The 18,013-nt window shown below is 39.6% G+C and overlaps 2 protein-coding genes across 2 annotated transcripts; both read right to left on the bottom strand.

Moving 5' to 3' along the window:
• Positions 1–69: 69 nt before the first annotated feature.
• On the bottom strand, positions 70–7,090 carry LOC114141036 (C-type mannose receptor 2-like). Its single transcript, XM_028011440.1, has 5 exons — positions 6,292–7,090; positions 4,542–4,755; positions 3,399–3,731; positions 3,195–3,295; positions 70–1,500 (listed from the first exon to the last, which is right to left on the bottom strand). Exons 1-5 carry the CDS (start codon positions 6,523–6,525, stop codon positions 1,399–1,401), a joined length of 984 nt encoding a protein of 327 aa, XP_027867241.1. The 5' UTR covers positions 6,526–7,090; the 3' UTR covers positions 70–1,398.
• An 830-nt stretch (positions 7,091–7,920) lies between these two features.
• LOC114141035 (macrophage mannose receptor 1-like) lies at positions 7,921–16,928 on the bottom strand. Its single transcript, XM_028011439.1, has 6 exons — positions 16,586–16,928; positions 16,316–16,494; positions 12,046–12,256; positions 9,568–9,900; positions 8,692–8,792; positions 7,921–8,562 (listed from the first exon to the last, which is right to left on the bottom strand). Exons 1-6 carry the CDS (start codon positions 16,713–16,715, stop codon positions 8,452–8,454), a joined length of 1,065 nt encoding a protein of 354 aa, XP_027867240.1. The 5' UTR covers positions 16,716–16,928; the 3' UTR covers positions 7,921–8,451.
• Positions 16,929–18,013: the final 1,085 nt, after the last annotated feature.

Genomic DNA, 18,013 nt, shown 5'->3' with positions numbered 1-18,013 from the left:
TGTCTGTCTGTCCATCTGTCCGTCCGTCTGTCTGTCCGTCTGTCTGTCCCAGAGTATCATGCTGTAAAATGTATTTGCCCTGTTAAACATTTCTTCTGTTTCTCCTTTTTTTGTCATATTTTAATGCTTCAGATCATCTATTTTTAATTTTTAATAAAGAGTGAATCGCAGAAGCAGTTTTCAAACGATGATTTTAAAAATCATGGCCCATCAGAGACAACAGCTTGTGAAAACTCAACAATCGCTCTGAGAAACAGCAGAACTGCTTTAGTTCAGTCACACTGGACGGTTCTGAGTATGAAGGATGTTCTTTTAGAGATCTGTCCACCGCCAGAGAGGTTCAGTATGAGTTATTATTATATCTGCAGGTCAGGGAATAACCAGGTCTGGGCCAGGCTGCTGAAACCGAGCTGAAAACATGGAGTTTAATCAAACTACCAATAAATAAACAGAAAGGGTTTTTTTTCCTTACTGAATAAAATCATCATTTGAAAACTGCCTGTTGTGTTAATTCAAATTATTTTTGAACTATATTACAGTTAGTTTAATTATATGGAACTTTAAATGTGACAAAAACGTAAAAACAGAATCGGCCTGTGAGAGAAAAATACTTTTCACAAGTTGTAAACAAAAATGGTAGATTTAAATTTTAAAACCTTGGAAAGAGAAATATTGAGGGGAGATATGGTTTTTACTTTAAATTAAAAACAGTTTGAAGTCATCACATGTTTATTGCATCAATGTGACTTCAACTAGTTTACATGTGGTGCAGATTAACTACAGTCCAGCAGGGGGAGCTGTCCCTGTTTAGATTGGACTATGAATTAAGTTTCTGTTCATAAACAGACAATAAAAATGGCATAAATATTTAGTGTTTAAGGTTATTGTTATGATGTTTAAAGATGTTTTATTTACAAGTGCAGAACATATCAGTGTTGGCAGAGAAAGAGTTAGAAAAAAACAAAGGAAGCAAAAGAGAAAAAATAAAAAGAGAGAGAGGAAAAACAGAAAACAAGGAACAGGAAAAAAGAGAAAAAAGAAATAAAAATAACAAAAAAGGAGTTATTGTTAGGGGAATATTTTGGGAGAGATTAAAATCTTACTATTATGTAAACTGTTAGGTATAATATAAAGTTTTAATATTTTAAGACTTTATCTTTAATTTCATAGCAGATAAACCAACACATATCCAGTGACATTAACAGAGAAACAAACTGATGAACCCAAATCTGCTTTAAAGTAATTTATAATAAAAAATGTTTTTATCTACAGCTGCTAAACTAAAAGCTTTGTTTTCACCTCTAAACTTTCATACTATATCATTTCTTTATTTAAGTATTACTTGTCCCTCCTGTAATTAAAATAAAATTCAAATTTCTCATCTGGAGAAACTTTGGGTTAATTTTGCTTCTCGGTGTAAAAGATCTTCCCATCAGGCTGGTTCTTCCAGCTCAGTCTGATCTCAGCCTTCACTGCCTGGTCCTGCAGCTTCTGCTGGAGCTGAAACACAACGATCAGACAAGTCAGGAACACACACTGAACACACACACACCCACACACACACACACCCCATTCCCCAGAACACACACTGAACACACACCAAACACAGACAGAACACACACTGAACACACATCAAACACACACAGAACACACACTGAACACACACCAAACACACACAGAACACACACAGAACACACACCAAACACAGACAGAACACACACAGAACAAACACTGAACACACACAGAACACACAGCAAACACACACAGAACACACACAGAACACACACCAAACACAGACAGAACACACACAGAACACACACAGAACACAGACAGAACACACACAGAACAAACACTGAACACACACAGAACACAGCAAACACACACAGAACACACACAGAACACACACCAAACACAGACAGAACACACACAGAACAAACACTGAACACACACAGAACACACAGCAAACACACACAGAACACACACAGAACACACACTGAACACACACCAAACACACACCGAACTCACACAGAACAAACACCCCATACACACCAAACACACATATGCTTGTCTCTCTATCTTTGCAGGGACTTTCCATTGACTTTGATTAATTTCTACAACCCAAACCTAACCAAAACTCAATACACATCCTAGTCCTAAACCTAACTCTTAACCCAAAAACAAAATTTCTCCTTGTGGGGGCAAAGTCCTGGTCCCCACAAGGGGCAGTGTCTCCACAATGTAATATGTGTCAGAAAAATGGTCCCACAATGCATCAAATACCTGCTGCTCACACACACCCCGACGTGTATTTTTGTGTGTGCGCGCGTGCGTACATGTGTTCTGTGTGTGTTCATTGTGTGTGTTTGGTGTGTGTGTGGGGTTGTGTGTGTGTGTTTGTGTGGGAACCAGGTTTTTATATGTTAATGGGAACCTTTTGTCCCTCTACATTGTGGGGACATTTGTTGGTCCCCATGAAAGAAAATGCTGTTTTTGCTGTTTACAGTAAGGTATGTGACGGTGAATGAATGTTTGGTCTGTGAATGAACACCCGTCACAACCACACACACCCACCCCCACACACGCACAACAAACACACACTGAACACACACGCTGAACACACACCAAGCTCACGCCGAACAAACACTAAACACACACTGAACACACACCAAGCACACGCCGAACAAACACTAAACACACACCAAGCACATGCCGAACAAAAACTAAACACACACTGAACACACACCAAACACTTGCTGAACTAGTTTCCATCTCTGTGTTAGAAGAGAGTAAATTCGTCATTAGGAGATTATTGGTGATGATTTTACGCATAAATGTTGCAGAATGTTTTATGAATATTTTATGATTAATCTGATTCGCAATCAGATTAATTTGTCTTCACAATCCGAAGATTTGGATCAGCGGCCGCTTGTTGCATCTGGACTGACCTTCTGTCAACCAATGAGATAAATTCAAGCTGTTTTCACAGACGGTCGATGCAGGTGGAAACATTTTCTTTTTATTCAGAGCAATATTTTTATTGGTCAATTAAAATGTTGTTACATGGTTTTAGTTACAGTTTACAAAACGATTTTCTTCCATATTGCACGCTCAGTTTATTAAACAGGTAAGACAAAAGGTTTTTTTCACTTCATTGTTTGTTTATCCAGCTAAAAGCTGCGTGTCGAGACTCTTACCTCCTTCAGCAGGTTTTCCAGGATTGCAGGGTCGTTCAGACCCAGAGCCGAGTTTCCCACCAGCTTCACCTTCACTGTGTGTCGTGTGAAAGGTTCAGTGTCTTTAAGACAAACAAAGCAAACGTTTTATCAGATACATGGTCATTTCAGGTTTGTCGTCCTATTTTGTCCTTTGGTCCAACCCAACCACTGATGGCGTCTCACCATGGTAGCAGACGAAGGTCTTCTCTAAGCCACATGGCCAGTCCTCCCACTGACCGGAGAGTCTGAAGTTTGCCACGGTGCAGTTTTCCACCCCACCTTGAGGCTCTCCTGATGCCCAGTAGGAAAACAGGAACAGGTTTCCGTTGGACCACTTCCAGGTGTCTTTGTAGAGACCGATCCAGACGGTCAGACCTGCAGGCCTCGCAGTCCTTATCTGCTCGTTCTCCTGCAGGCTCCTGACGCTGGCCAGGTCTGTGTAGTGCAGCCTGCAGTAGCTCTGAGCGTCGGTCCAGTTCATTGATGTGCTGATGTAGAAAAATTTTGCGGTCTGTCCTGGAAACAGACCAGAAGAGAACCAGAGAGACTGCTTGGAGACATGGGTTGAAACGTCTCCAGTTCCAGTTTTTAATTTGTTTTTGATTTGTGACACCTCCTTGCAATCAGTCAACAGTTAATCAAGTTTCTCTCAACACATTAATTTTTTTAAGAAATGGTTTAAAATCATTTATAGGGTGACCAAATGTCCTCTGTCCCCTGGACATTGTCTTCATTGATTGTCCTGGTTTGTGTTATTTTTCAGGGACCAGCAGGAATGTTTAAATCTCCTGGTGTGATTTTCTTTCAGCCGTCCGGAGCAGACAGAGCCGCTCTGCTGCTAAAGTTCACAAAACATGAGAGTAGCTTTATGGATGAAGCTAAAAATAAATTTTCTTCATAACATCCTGTTCACAACAGAGTGAGCGGCGCCGTGCAGCGTGTCCATACTGGCCTCCTGTGGGTCAGTATGGACACAGAATGTATAAAACGATTGTGCAAAATGAGAATTTATCTCTTAAACTAAAGGTTGATCAATTTTATTGTTACATTAAATATAATTTCAGACTTTGTGTTTCCCCAGGTTGGCTGAAATCATGACTTATTACCGCTAGAGGTTAATTTTCTAAGCTACAACTTTGTAACTATTGAGGATGCAATGATATGAAATTGCAGATTAATATTGATATCTGATATTAATACTGCTTTAATTACTGTATTTACTGATATTTACCTATACTATATCTATTTGTCTGCATTTATTCCTAAACAAACCTTAAAAATGAAATTCAAACAGTTAATAAATCTGGATTTGTTATAAATTCTTACCGCTGGTGTTGGCACAGATGAATCCATAAAGCCACTGGCAGGGAGCGTCGTTCCAGTATCCATTATCATACATGTGAGTGCAGTCCACTGTGTACCAGGCGCTGTTTGGCTCACCAGCTGACCAGTATCTGTAGTTTCCATCTGCTCTGTAGAAACCTCCGTCTGACAGCGACCATCTCCAGCTGATCACATCAAAGTACAGACCGATCCAGGCCTGTCGGACAGAACGACTTACAGCCACATCCAAACATCTGCCTGCTTTGAATATCGATCTACGTCACTTCCTGCAGGTCGGTGGGAGCAACATGGCTCCTGGTTGAATCGGCATAAATTCAGCCTGGAGTCAGTAATCTGGATTTTCTCTACCACTGGAAGCTTACCTGAAATATTTATACGCCACAAACTTGAAAAATGATTTCAGAAGAGAGTGATCATTGATGGTCAATTTTTAATTATGCTGTGCTGATAGGTGTTGATCAAGTTGGGCTTTCATAAAACTGACCCAATTCAAAGGCTTCATCTTTGATGGCAGTCTCTCATTACAGAGTTCATGTTTAGGTGCAAATACTCTGAAATAAGATGACATTTACAATATGTTCATTAATTAAGATCAGTGTCAAAAGAAGCTGAAACTTGGTTGCTTCGTCTATTGGTGAGTTTCACCCAAAACCTTGAAAGTGTAATTTAAATATTTAAAGCACCAAATACTGCAGAGTCAGACCCGACATGTCTGTGCAGCAGTGGTTTGGATTCCAACTTTTATGAAATCATGAGTTTTCATGAGTCCAGGATTATGAATATAAGAGGCTGAAAAGTCTTTTTGTTGGAGAGAGCTTCAAAACAATCAGAGGAAATAATAAAAAACAACCTTAAATCAACAAATAACTTTGGTCTTTACTGCATTTTTACTACATTTGAACAAATTCATCTATTCCTGTCAGAGAGGAGAGAGTGAATCTGTCTGGATCTTTGGTCATCGGGCAGAGCAGAGGGAACTAGAATCTGTAGATCTACGTTTGAGGTGCCATTCTCATCTTACAGAGAAAATCCACAAACAGGAAATTTGCATGACTTATCAGGAGGTGTTTACTCTGTTCAAGACAAACCTGGATCCTGCTGCTCAGGATCTGGAGGATTCAAATTGCAAACATCATGCAAATGGATTTTAAAACCTTCGTTGTGGAGAGAGAAAAAAGTGAAAGTCTTTGCAGCATTAAACTAACAAAATGTTGGAATTAGTTCAGGAAAACAAAAAGTTTCCTCTCACAAAAATGTGAATGAGTTTGGTGAGCAGCAGTTTGAAACAACAGAGACTTAAACTAATTTCTCATCTTCACACGTGGTTCCAGTGAAACGAAGGATAAAAACAGGAAAAAGGGGAAAACAGTTGCATTTTTCTGGCCAATCACTGATTACTGATCTTTAGAAAGCCTTGCCTGACCTGATGATCACAACATTGGCTGATATCATTTTTTGTCAGAAATGTTGCTAAATATAGTAAGAAAGTTGCTGAGTTGGCAGCAGTGAAGTGATTTTTGTAACTGTAAACGTGCAGACATGAGCTGGTGGGCCGGTCTGTCAGCCGAAGCCTCACTGCAGAGCAGAGGATAAGATCAGCTTCACATCTAAGCATGAGTTGATCACAGATCTCAAGAAATTAAGAAAACTGGTGTCAATAAATCAGTACACCTCCAGTTATTTCAGCTCACTGAATATTTTAAAAGAAAACAGAGGAAAATATGGAGTTTACGTCTGCAGTGGATCCCATTCTGCTCACGTCTGCCATGCCGTTCAGCATGGTCACCATGTTCAGACTGTCCACAGTGACCAGGTCCGTGTAGCGCTGCCTGCAGTAACTCTGCGCCTCGGTCCAGTTCTTTGGGTCATAGATGAAGTGGTACTGACGTACAGGGAGAGAGCAGATGGAGCCCAGAGCTGCCAAAACGCAAGCAGGAAGATTAAAATAAGAACAAAACATTTTCATGACAGAGATCTGTTATGGTTTTATCAATAGAACAAACATTGAAAATAAATTCTTAACGGTTTCCAAGCAGAGCTCAACTTAGCTCAGATGTTTTAAAAAAGGACACACACACTGAACACATACAACACATTCTGTGTGATTGTATAATTATATACTGGGAGTATAAAATTGAATCCACTTGCCTGATGCACTGAAGAGCCACAGAAGAACGTTTTCCATCCTTGTGAATGTTGTGTAGTTCAGTTTGTGGCTGCAGACGTTTATCCTCTGGGTTTAAACATGTCATGCAAAATGATCAAGTTGAATGATTTGCGTTTGAGACGACAAGTGTTTATTCTGACAGATGCTGTAATATCAAACCAAATAAAGCAGGTTTAAAATGACAAATGACTCATTTGACTCCTGAGGCTTTTCCTCCAGAGATCCTCCCAGTTCTCTGGAAAGGGCTCACATGGCAGTAGCCCAGGGCGCCGAGTCCGGGGGCGCCCAAACGTTGTTTTGTTTTAAGTGAATGTGTGTTTTTTAGATCCTCTCCATGGGCTGCCACCTTATCGTGGTGGAGGGGTTTGAGTGTCCCAGTGATCCCAACCAGTCTACGTGTTTTGTGGACTTGGAGAAGGCATTCGACCGTGTCCCTCGGGGAGCCCTGTGGGGGGTTCTCCGGGAGTATGGGGTACCGGGCCCTTTGATACGGGCTGTCAGGTCCCTGTATGACCGGTGTCAGAGTCTGGTCCACATTGCCGGCAGTAAGTCGGGCTCGTTTCCGGTGAGAGTTGGACTCCGCCAGGGCTGCCCTTTGTCACCGATTCTGTTCATTACTTTCATGGACAGAATCTCTAGACCAGCCAAGGTGTTGAGGGGATCCGATTTGGTGGCCTTAGGATCTCATCTCTGCTTTTTGCAGATGATGTGGTCCTGTTGGCTTCATCAAGTCGTGATCTGCAGCTCTCGCTGGAGCGGTTCGCAGCCGAGTGTGAAGCGGCCGGGATGGGGATCAGTGCCTCCAAATCCGAGGCCATCATGGTCTTGAGCCGGAAAAGGGTAGAGTGCCTTCTCAGGGTCAGGGGGGGTGTCCTGCCCCAAGTGGAGGAGTTCAAGTATCTCGGGATCTTGTTCACGAATGAGGGAAGAGGGGAGCAGGAGATCGACAGACGGATTGGCGCAGCGTCTGCCGCTAAGCGGGCGCTGTACCGATCCGTCGTGGTGAAGAGAGAGCTGAGCCAAAAAAGCAAAGCTCTCGATTTACCGGTCGATCTACGTTCCCACCCTCATCTATGGTCATGAGCTTTGGGTCATGACCGAAAGAACGAGATAGAGGATACAAGCGGCCGAAATGGGTTTTCTCCCTAGGGTGTCTGGGCTCTCCCTTAGAGAGAGAAGCTCAGTCATCCAGGAGGGACTCAGAGTAGAGCCGCTGCTCCTTCACATCGAGAGGAGCCAGTTGAGGCTTTGGCATCTGGTCAGGACGCCTCCTGGACGCCTCCCTGGTGAGGAGTTCAGGTCCCACCAGGAGAAGTTTAACATAAACTGAGCTGAACTAGAAATTATTTGATCAACGAACCAAAAGGGGAACATTATCTGAATATGGCAAGACCTAAATGACAATAATAAACCCAGAAATGATCACAGAGGAAACACAAAATTAAACCAAAACCACTGAAACCGAAGGCAGATATGCATGAATTCAATAAGGTTACATGAATTTTACAAAAAAAGGAATCAAACTGAAAACTCAGATAAAAGCTATTTACACAGATCAGGTTTGAATAATGTTTCAAACATGTTGAAGAACTGTGACTAGAAGAAAATCTATTGTCTCACATCAACACATCATTTTGCTGTTCAGTTAATATGGGTTTTACATATTTTTTATTTTAAAAGATATAAGAAAAACTGAGAAAGTCTTCTCCTCAGCATGTCGTCGTCTCACTGCAGGTCTGTTTCCTCCTCCTGGTGGAAGATTTTTCCATCCTGCTGTTTCTTCCAGCTCAGCTTGACGTCTGCATCCACGCTCTGCTGCTTCAGCTGCTGCTGGAGCTGAAGCACAACAGTCACTGAGCCTGGCCAGATTCATTCCAACATTTCACTGACACACTCCTAAGTTTGTCTGGATTCAAATAATATTTCAGCTTAAATGCTAAAACTCAAATTTCTGGGATCTTTTACCTCCTTCTTCATGTTTTCCAGGACCGCAGGATCGTTCAGATCCAGAGCCGAGTTTCCCACCAGCTTCACTTTCACCACTTGTGTTGTGAAGGACGGAGAGTCTTTAAAACAAATATTTATAACATTTTATTAGAGTTAAGGAGGGAAAATGTATTTTAGAAAAGATACTCTGGATACTTGATGTGAATGCTGTTTGCAGTGACACTGTTCTGGCATCGGAGTAACAGAGTCAGTGTGTCGGGATTTCACTTAATCAAGTAGCTACTGTATGTTTCCTTCAACTCAAATTTGACTTTTCATCACAGTCATACCTGATGCCTTGAAATTTTCCTCTGTCTCTTTAAGAACCTCCTACACTTCCTGACACGCCCCTTTCAGACGTCATCACAACAATGCTACTCCATTAAGCCGTTTACATAAATTCTTTGGAGTGTTGGTCTGAAAAATAGTTTGTCTGAGTTCAGCAGAGGTGCAGCGTTGCTGCTGCTAGTCTGAAGGAGCTGAGAGGAGAGCTCTGTGGAAACTGGTGGCACTTTGTATGAGCAAATGTTTAGGCACCCTGAATGGTTTCCATGGAGATTCAAGGATTTCTCAAACATGCATGAAAGAATCAAGGCAACAATCCAGGTATGTTGTTGACGAGGGAATAACATTATAACATGATGTAAACGTTACCCTTATTGACCTCGTCCCGGTGTGAATGACACCATCGAAAATGCATAACTGTGATTCTTCTTCTACTCTGAGCTCCATCAGCCGCCACAATATGAACCACAAACAACTCCAACCAGGAAGTGGCTCTGAAGAGTTTTTACCTTCTAGCATAAGAAACAAACCTTCACGTTTCCATTAAGCTCAGACCGATGAGCAGCTTACCATGGTGGCAGATAAATGGCTTCATTTCATCACATGTCCAGTCAACCCAGGCGCCAGAGCTGCCAAAGGTCGCAACGCTGCATGGCACCGTCTCAACGTCAGGTTTGCCCTCTGCCCAGTGTTGAAACCCGTACATGTGTCCGTCCGACCACTTCCAGGTGTCTAGGTAAAGGCCGATCCAGCCATACTTGCTCTTTGGTATCCAAGATTCTATGTATAAGTTCTCAGACTGGTTTGTGGGAAAGGCCAGGTCTGTGTAATGTTCCCTGCAGTAGCTCTGAGCCTCCTCCCAGCTCATCCCAGCGTCGACGAAGAAAACCCCCGTCTCCTCTTCTGAAAATTATAGAAACTAGAATTACACAAAACATGAGAGTAGCTTTATGAATGAAGCTGAAAATAAATGTTCTTCATAACATCCTGTTCACAACAGAGTGAGCGGCGCCGTGCAGCGTGTCCATACTGGCCTCCTGTGGGTCAGTATGGACACAACGTATAAAAAGATTGTGCAAAATGAGAATTTATCTCTTAAACTAACAAGGATGATCAATTTTATTGTTATTGTTACATTAAATATAATTTCAGATTTTGTGTTTCCCCAGGTTAGCTGAAATCATGACTTATTACTGCTAGACGTTAATTTTCTAAGCTACAACTTTGTAACTATTGAGGATGCAATGATATGAAAATGCAGATTAATATTGATATCTGATATTAATACTGCTTTAATTACTGTATTTACTGGTTTCTATCTGACTTACATGTTTACTAACAGCTGCTAACTGAACCCATGAAAAGATTTTCTTTACATCTAACTAACATCTAACTTCAAAATAAGAGCATGAATATAAAGGCCTGAAGACTTTTAATCTGTCAACAACCAAAACTTCAACATGTCAAAATTTATTCAACTGGAAGTTTACAAAGCAGCCAGGTAAATTAGTCCTTTTTTGATTTTCTGCAATAAAATTTAAAGTGTTTGTGGTACTAATTTAGAAATATTTGTGATATTTATGCTTATTTATGACGGTAAATGCAACATTTTATTACTTGCTGTATAGATTATGGACTATAATCTCACATCAATGAAGACTGAGGCAGCTGTTTAGGGCAAGTAAGAAAGTTTTTGACAATTTTTGAGAAAAATCTGCAATAAACTCCCAATTATATATTAGGACAAAAAAGTGTGGAGATTTGTTGATTTTGTGTGAATTTCCACAATAACATCTCAAGAAACTGGAGGGACTGGGTCATATAATCTGGCAGTAAATAGATAAAAACTGCATTGCATATTTAAGCCACTCAGTGTTTAGTCTAGAATCTAGAGGGCCATACAAAAAGCTATGGTGGGCCAGATTTGGCCCACGGGCCTCGAGTTTGACACATGTGATATAGACATTGATTATTAAACACAAAGCAGGAAATGTGTATGATAAAGAAAAAAACATGATCTTTCTATTAATGCAGCTCATTAGTGGAAGTCTGCCAACCACTGCTGTTGGTTCTTTGCTAAGAACATTTTCTAAAACCAGGGGCCCATCTCTCATTTTATTGGCTAAATTATAGTCCTAATAAAAGAATCTTGAATCCTATTATATAATCACAGAAAACAGCAGAAAAACCTACAACAAACAAAACAAATGAAAACAAAAAATGCTGCAACTGCAGGAAATAGAAGCAAAGGATAAAATGCTGGAAAATATTAAAACAATAACACATATGAAAGGCTGCAAACTTGCTCCAGACCACTAGGGGGAGTCTGGAGCAGGTAATATTATCTACAGAAAACATAAATATGTTTCTGTTTTATAAATATTGGAAAAGACTGCGTGTTTGAAAAAGACAAAGTGTAACACATTTTCTTTCTTAACATTCCATGAAATCAGGTGTTCAACTGGAGGCTCGTGGGCCAAGTCTGGCCTGTCAGAACCATTTTGTGGTCCTCAAGATTATTGACGGCCGCTTAAGTACAGGTTCAAAAAAACTTTTGTATGCTTAAATATTTTCTGATGATGATTATTTGATATTATTTGATGTGTAAATGTGGGTCATACTTGGATGAGACAGTTGTGGGTCGGATTTAATGAGTTTCGTCTTTTTCCTTCTCCTTTTTGAACTGGATATGGAAGTTTTGTTTTATGTTTATCTATTATTATGATATACATTTATGTTTTCTTCTTGATTCTTCATTCTTTCTGTGGCAATTTACTTGTTTAAAATAAAGATTTAATTTAAAAAAAAGGATTTTTATTTGTGTAGTGCCAAATTATGGGTGTGAAAATATGTTAGTTATTAAATTTTATGAAGCAGAGAAGCTATAATATTATAAGAGTTTATTAATGGTTTTTTTCAATACATTCTGCCATAATTACCTTTTGCTAAGCTTTGTGCCTGTTGGCCACTAAATGGTAAGAAGTATTTATAAAAAGTAGCTAACCTGTAATCAAGAAGCAGGAAGACAAAATGAAACCAAATTCTTACCTGACCCATTGGAGCAAACCGGGTAATTGTTGTTTTCGCACAACGCATCGTACCACATCCCAGAGCTGTCCATCACCCCACAGGACGGCATGTACCAAGGGAGGTTCGGCTCGCTCCACTCCCAGTTCTGGAAGTTCAGCTCCTCACTTTGGTAAAAACCTCCAGACAGCCACTTCCATCTGATCTCATCATGGTACAAACCGATCCAGGCCTGCTGGAAACCAGAGCAGTTCGGTTACATTCAGCATCACATTTCTTTTACTGACATGTTGTCGTCTCTTCTACTGCGAACTCAGGCTTTCAGTTCTAAAGAGTTACTGAACATCCGACTCTGGAAAACAAGAAACCTGTGAGCAGAGGAAACTGATACTAAGAGCAGCTCTGCTTCAACAAATTTTTACTAAAGTAAAAGTAAAGAGTAGCCTTCCAAGAAATTACTCAACATTAAAGAATTATCTGGTAAAAAGTATCCTGAAGTAACTGATCAAATGATCAATCATTTAAGATTTACAAATTACATCATCAGATGGACCAAAATATTAAGCTAAGTGGAAATTTTGGTATTTTAAGGATAAAAGTGATAATAATTCAAATGAGTAACAAAAAATAACAAAATCATGCAAAAGAAAAAAATTCTTACAAATCATTTTCTTCCAATAATAAATAACAAAACCTGCAGGTGTGTGTCTGCATTTTTGGTTAAAACATGTTTGTTTTTAATTCAGTGAATAAATTTTACTTGAGTAAAAATTACAGTGTGGTAAAAATATTCCTAAAAGTACATTTTTTCAAAAAGGTTACTCAAGTAAATGTAGCTAGTTATTAACCATAAGTAATGATTCATGGCATTAGACCAGAGATTTTTCTCAGTGCTTTGATGGGTCAGTCGGGTAAAATAGAAAACCTCCATAAAATAAGACATAATATACCGGTACTCAAAAATTACTTTTAAATCTCAGATTTAAAAAGTTTGTTATTAAATTTCAGTATTTTAGGTTCAAAAACCTCATTTATCAATACAGGATTCTAAAGTGTTCATGTATGTGTTTTACTACATAATCTACAGTTTTACAACCTGATCAAATGCAAATAAAACATTAAACTCATAGTTGTTGTGTAAACAAACAAAACATTGGATAAAAACTGTTAAGATATGATCATTGCTGTATTTTAGAACGATATGGGTTCTAATGTTCAAATCTTTGTCTCATCTCCACACATGGATTAACTGCAACCCGTGAAGATTGTGCTGTTCCTCAGCCAGAGTGGCTTTTCAGTTACAGCTGCCTGACCTTTGACTTTTTTCTCAGAATTTCTCAGTCAGAATTGTTTCTGCAAATCTAGTCTTAAAACTCAAATCAAATAAATTAGAAACAGGCTGTCAGTGTGGATAAAGGGCATGTTTACAAACCCGACAACAAAGAAGAAATGACTGATTTTTGTTACACGCTGGCATCATAATAGTCATTCACAATAATGTCTGATTATTTATTTGGGTTTGACATAAACAAACAAAAGTCAGATTTTTTGTTTTTTGTGGACCTAACGGTCTTCCGTAGATCTGACTGAGTTTGTAAATAGAAACGTTTTTACATCTCCATATCTGGTGCAGACAGACACCAAGAAGACTCACAGCTGTAAGGAAGCATCGACTCAAGGCGGCTGCAGAGAAATGAACACAATTATGACAGAAATATTGAAAAGATGCTTAATTTATTTCCCTACTTCCCATTTTTGCAAAACCGAACCAGAGTCCGGTTTTTGTCTTTATCTAGCGGTTTTAGCTTTAGTCAGTCCTTATTCTGCTCCTTGAATGCAGAGTGAATACATTTCCATTAGTTATCAGGAGTTCCTGGGACTGAGAGGCAGAGAGTCCATGGAGTCATTACCATTGCAAACCTGATGGAAATAAATCTAAAAAGCTGGCACAATGACACAATCTAAGCCCAAGGATTAGAGGATTTAATGTGACTTTATGGGAGTTTCTTCAGAGTTACTTTGCATTTTGACCTGGAGCTGCTGACACGGCCTGCCTTGCATATTAACTGGACCGTTCCCGTCTCAACAGCCTGTGCAGCTGCAACGGCCTCCTTCACTCATCTGAGTCGTGTCGCTATGTTTCTGCATCTTTCCTGCTGCTCCCTCATCTGGCTGCACCCTAAAGGCGGAGAGACACTGAGAAACATTCAGATGTTTGTTCTCTGGTAGAAACATGCAAAAGTACATCAGATTTTCCAAAAATTACAGTGTTGACACGTTCAACCTGTTTCTGAGAGAACGAGTCGCAGATTAAGAGATGTCCTTCCTGGGTTTGGTCCACACAGCTGAGTCGCTGCAGCGCAGACAGCTGGATGGAGTGCTGCAGGGCGTGCCTCCACTAAACTCCAACACTGCTGGACGGGCCAGATTATTCTTGACCCGAACCCAATGGAGGAGTCTGGGTTTGGTGTGGAAAAACACAGTGTTGACTTCAACTGTGTGGTGAATTAAAGCACAGACTGACAGGCAGACCTTCTTGTCCAACATCAGTGTCTGACCTCACAAATGGTCCTCTGGAAGTTTGACCTAATATTTTCTCCCAAACCTTCTGGAAAACCTTTCTTAAATAACTGAAGTGGTTGTAGCTACATAAAATGGACAAACATCACATTAAGCTTGTTTCTACTCAATTAAATACTTTTTTAACTAACTGGTATTTTAGAAAAGTATCAATGTGGTTTAAGGACGAACCAGAGTACAGAAACAGCTCTTTTAAAAATTGTAAATGATTTTAGGTGTAATCTGGATTCACACAAACTCTCAGTCTTTGGCTTGTTGCAGCTTTTGATACAATGGACCAACAAATCCTTTTAAACGGATTACAGAATCTAGTTGGTTCTGGTTCTGCTCGTCAGTGGTTCAGCTCCTATCTCACAGATATAACTTTTATGGTCAGTACATGTTCCTCACAGGTCCATGATGTTAACTGTGGCGTCCCACAAGGCTCTATTTTAGATCCTCTACTTTTTCATTTGTACATTTGTACATAAATCTTATCTTATCTTATCTTATCTTATCTTATCTTATCTTATCTTATCTTACATGTTGCTGTTACATGTTCAGGAACCGTGGAATCAGTTTCCACAGTTCTGCTGACGACACTCAGATTTCCATCTCGTTTCCTCGGGTCGACCTCCAGCCCATCACTGCACTTTTTAAATTGCATTTCAGACATAAAGACCTGGATGGTACAGAACTTTCTCCAGCTCAACCAGGACAAAACATTTTAATCATTTACCAGAGGATCAGAAAGAAATTAGAATTCAAAAATGACAAACTGCATCTTTCAAACCTTCAAAACAAGTCAGAAGGCTGTTCTTCTTGATTCTGAGCTACTTTTACTCCACATATTAAACAAATAGTTAAAACAGGATTTTATCATCTAAAAAATAAAGCCAGAGTTCGGCCTTTTCTCTCCCTCGCTGACACTGAGATGCTGATGCTTTTCTTCCCAGCCGTGTAGAAAACTGTAATGCTGCTTTCTGGTCTCCCAATGAAAACTCTGCTCAGCCTTCAGCTGTTACAAAACTCTGCTGCCCGAGTCCTGACCAGGACCAGAGGCCGGCTCACACCACAGCTGATTTAAAATCACTGCACTGGTTCCCAGTACGTCTCAGGACTGATTTTAAGATTCTTTTACTGGTTTTTAAATGTCTTAATGGTCTTGCACCATCTTACCTTGCAGAGCTGCTGTTACCATTTGCACCCCTGCGGACCCTCCGGTTCTCTGGCATCGGACTGTTAACGGTTCCCAGAGTCAGAACTCACTGATGGTTCTGATGCTTCTTTCCAGTATCATGGCCTGTTTGTGGAACCGTCTGCCAGAGAACCTCAGGGCTGCAGAAAGTGTTGCTGTCTTTAAGAGCTCAAAACCCGACTTTTAACTGTATTTGCTGAATTTAATCATTTCTCCCAGTCTGTGCATTTTACATGCACTTGTGTGTTTTTCCATGTTGTGTTGAGGATTAATTATTTGTTTTTGTTTGTTTTTGTTGACCTGCAGCACTTTGAGCTGCTGTTGGTATGAAGGGTCTTTATGAATAAAATTGACTGATTGATTAAAGTCAATCTGTTCAGAATGAAAATATCATACAGGATGTGCGTAAAGCCAAATATAACAAATTTATTTTAAGATAATAAATATTGAAATGTGGTGGAAAACCCACAAAAAAAATACTGTAACAAAGTCCCTGAAATCAGCTTTGCAAAGAAACAGAAAAAGTAACTTTACGACAGTCGTGGAGTCCATCTGCTGCGGATCGGCCATGTTGTTCAGGATCGTCACGACGTCTTGGTTGTCCACAGTAACCAGGTCGGTGTAGGTTTCTCTGCAGTAGCTCCGAGCGTCGGTCCAGTTCTTTGGCTCGTAAATGAAATGGTAGTGACGTTCAGAGGAGACGGAGCTCAGAGCTGCAGGGAAGAAACATTTTCACATCAACGTTTCTCCTGTAAAAACCATAAATCACAGAAATAAAACTTAAATGTCTTTGTTTACACTCACCTGATACAGCAGCAAAGAACCACAGAATTTTCTCCATCTCTGCAGATTCACTGGTCTCCAGTCTGACTGCAGAAATCCAGATTCCTACTTTTAATCTGAAAATGCAAAATCTTGGACAAACTATTTGCATTTCAGACAACAGACATTTATAACGATGCTTTCCCTAATATCTAACCGCATCAAACACATTTTACATCCGAAATCTCTCATTTGACTCCAGAGTCTTTGCTACCTGCCGTCCTCCTCAGGTGCATCTTCACCTGAGAGTCAGTCAGACAGCTGTGACCCGCAGAACCACTTATTGACCCGGAAAACATCCTGCAGTCAGATGTTGGGGGACTTAAACGTGGCCACCCGTTACTCCCTTCGATCTGGGCACCAAATATCGGATGCAAAATTGCCATGAAATATTATTTTAGTGAAAATGGAGAGGTTAAAAAAACCTTTAACTTCTTAAATGTCGAGATTTGACATTTAAGATTTGAAATGTAGCTAAGATAACCTGACCAATATGTAAAAATTAGCCACCTACTGTACATTACATAAAAAATATCTTTCCCTGTTGGAAAATAATAAAGATTGATATTTTAATTGGATTTCAAGTGACTCAAACTCCACTGAACTCTTCTGGACTTTATCTAAAAGGCAACTGAATATTTTCAGAGAAGATAAATCATGAAAAGTAGAATCTGTTCCAAAAACACAGTTTGGCCAAATTTCATGTCCTTTGCATGAAAACAGCCAAAGGTAATGGAAATCAGAATTTAAAAAAACACACACACAAATACCAGTAAGTGATCATGAAGGCTCAATTAAAAATCTATAAAAATAATCAATAAAATAGGATTTTAAAAATCCATATAATTTGTATTTTTACCTGAAGTGAAATGTGACCTGATATAAAAACACGTAGATGAGTTTAAATGATATTTCTGGTCACTATTTATTTTATCAGGACAGATCTAATCGTTTGGCTTTTTATTTACTTTATTTCTTTTCTCCTTTTATTTCTTCAAGCCTACAAGAACAGGAATGTGGCTCCCCCTGGTGGACAGCTGTACACATGCAGATTCAATTATTGAGTAAATGGGATTTATTTAAAGAGAGGAGCTTAAATTTAAATGTGGATAAGTTTTAATATGTAATAATTTATGCATCTTGTTCCTGAAGAAAGAAAACAGAGGAACAATTTGAACTGAATCTGAGCTTTTTATTGATCTATTAATCAAAACGTCTTCTTCTGGAGATTTATTATATTCAGAGACACAAAGAATCATTTTAACATTGTGTTAAATATTCTATATGAGCCACCTCAGTTAAGCAGATAAAATAATAAGACTTGGTATTACTCAAAGGATGGCATCACTGTCAGAACAACGTGGGGTTTATGTGAGAAGAGCAGGAAAATAAGGCGATAAATCCCGTAAA

The sequence above is a fragment of the Xiphophorus couchianus genome, chromosome 24, assembly GCF_001444195.1.
Source record: "Xiphophorus couchianus chromosome 24, X_couchianus-1.0, whole genome shotgun sequence".
Taxonomy (NCBI): Eukaryota; Metazoa; Chordata; class Actinopteri; order Cyprinodontiformes; family Poeciliidae; genus Xiphophorus; species Xiphophorus couchianus.
The sequence above is the reverse complement of the archived record's forward strand: the minus strand, read 5'-3'. Positions and strand labels throughout refer to the sequence as shown.

Excerpts from the sequence above, each read along its gene's own strand:
- LOC114141036 (XM_028011440.1), bottom strand. The coding sequence starts at position 6,525 with ATGAAAATGTTTTGTTCTTATTTTAATCTTCCTGCTTGCGTTTTGGCA. Across the intron at positions 4,756-6,291 it reads GAATGGGATCCACTGCAGAC|GCCTGGATCGGTCTGTACTT; the intron begins GTAAACTCCATA and ends TCTGTCCGACAG. Across the intron at positions 1,501-3,194 it reads TGGAAAACCTGCTGAAGGAG|CTCCAGCAGAAGCTGCAGGA; the intron begins GTAAGAGTCTCG and ends GTTGTGTTTCAG.
- LOC114141035 (XM_028011439.1), bottom strand. The coding sequence starts at position 16,715 with ATGCAAATAGTTTGTCCAAGATTTTGCATTTTCAGATTAAAAGTAGGA. Across the intron at positions 9,901-12,045 it reads GGTTTGCTCCAATGGGTCAG|AAGAGGAGACGGGGGTTTTC; the intron begins GTAAGAATTTGG and ends TATAATTTTCAG. Across the intron at positions 8,793-9,567 it reads GCCATTTATCTGCCACCATG|ACTCTCCGTCCTTCACAACA; the intron begins GTAAGCTGCTCA and ends TTTGTTTTAAAG.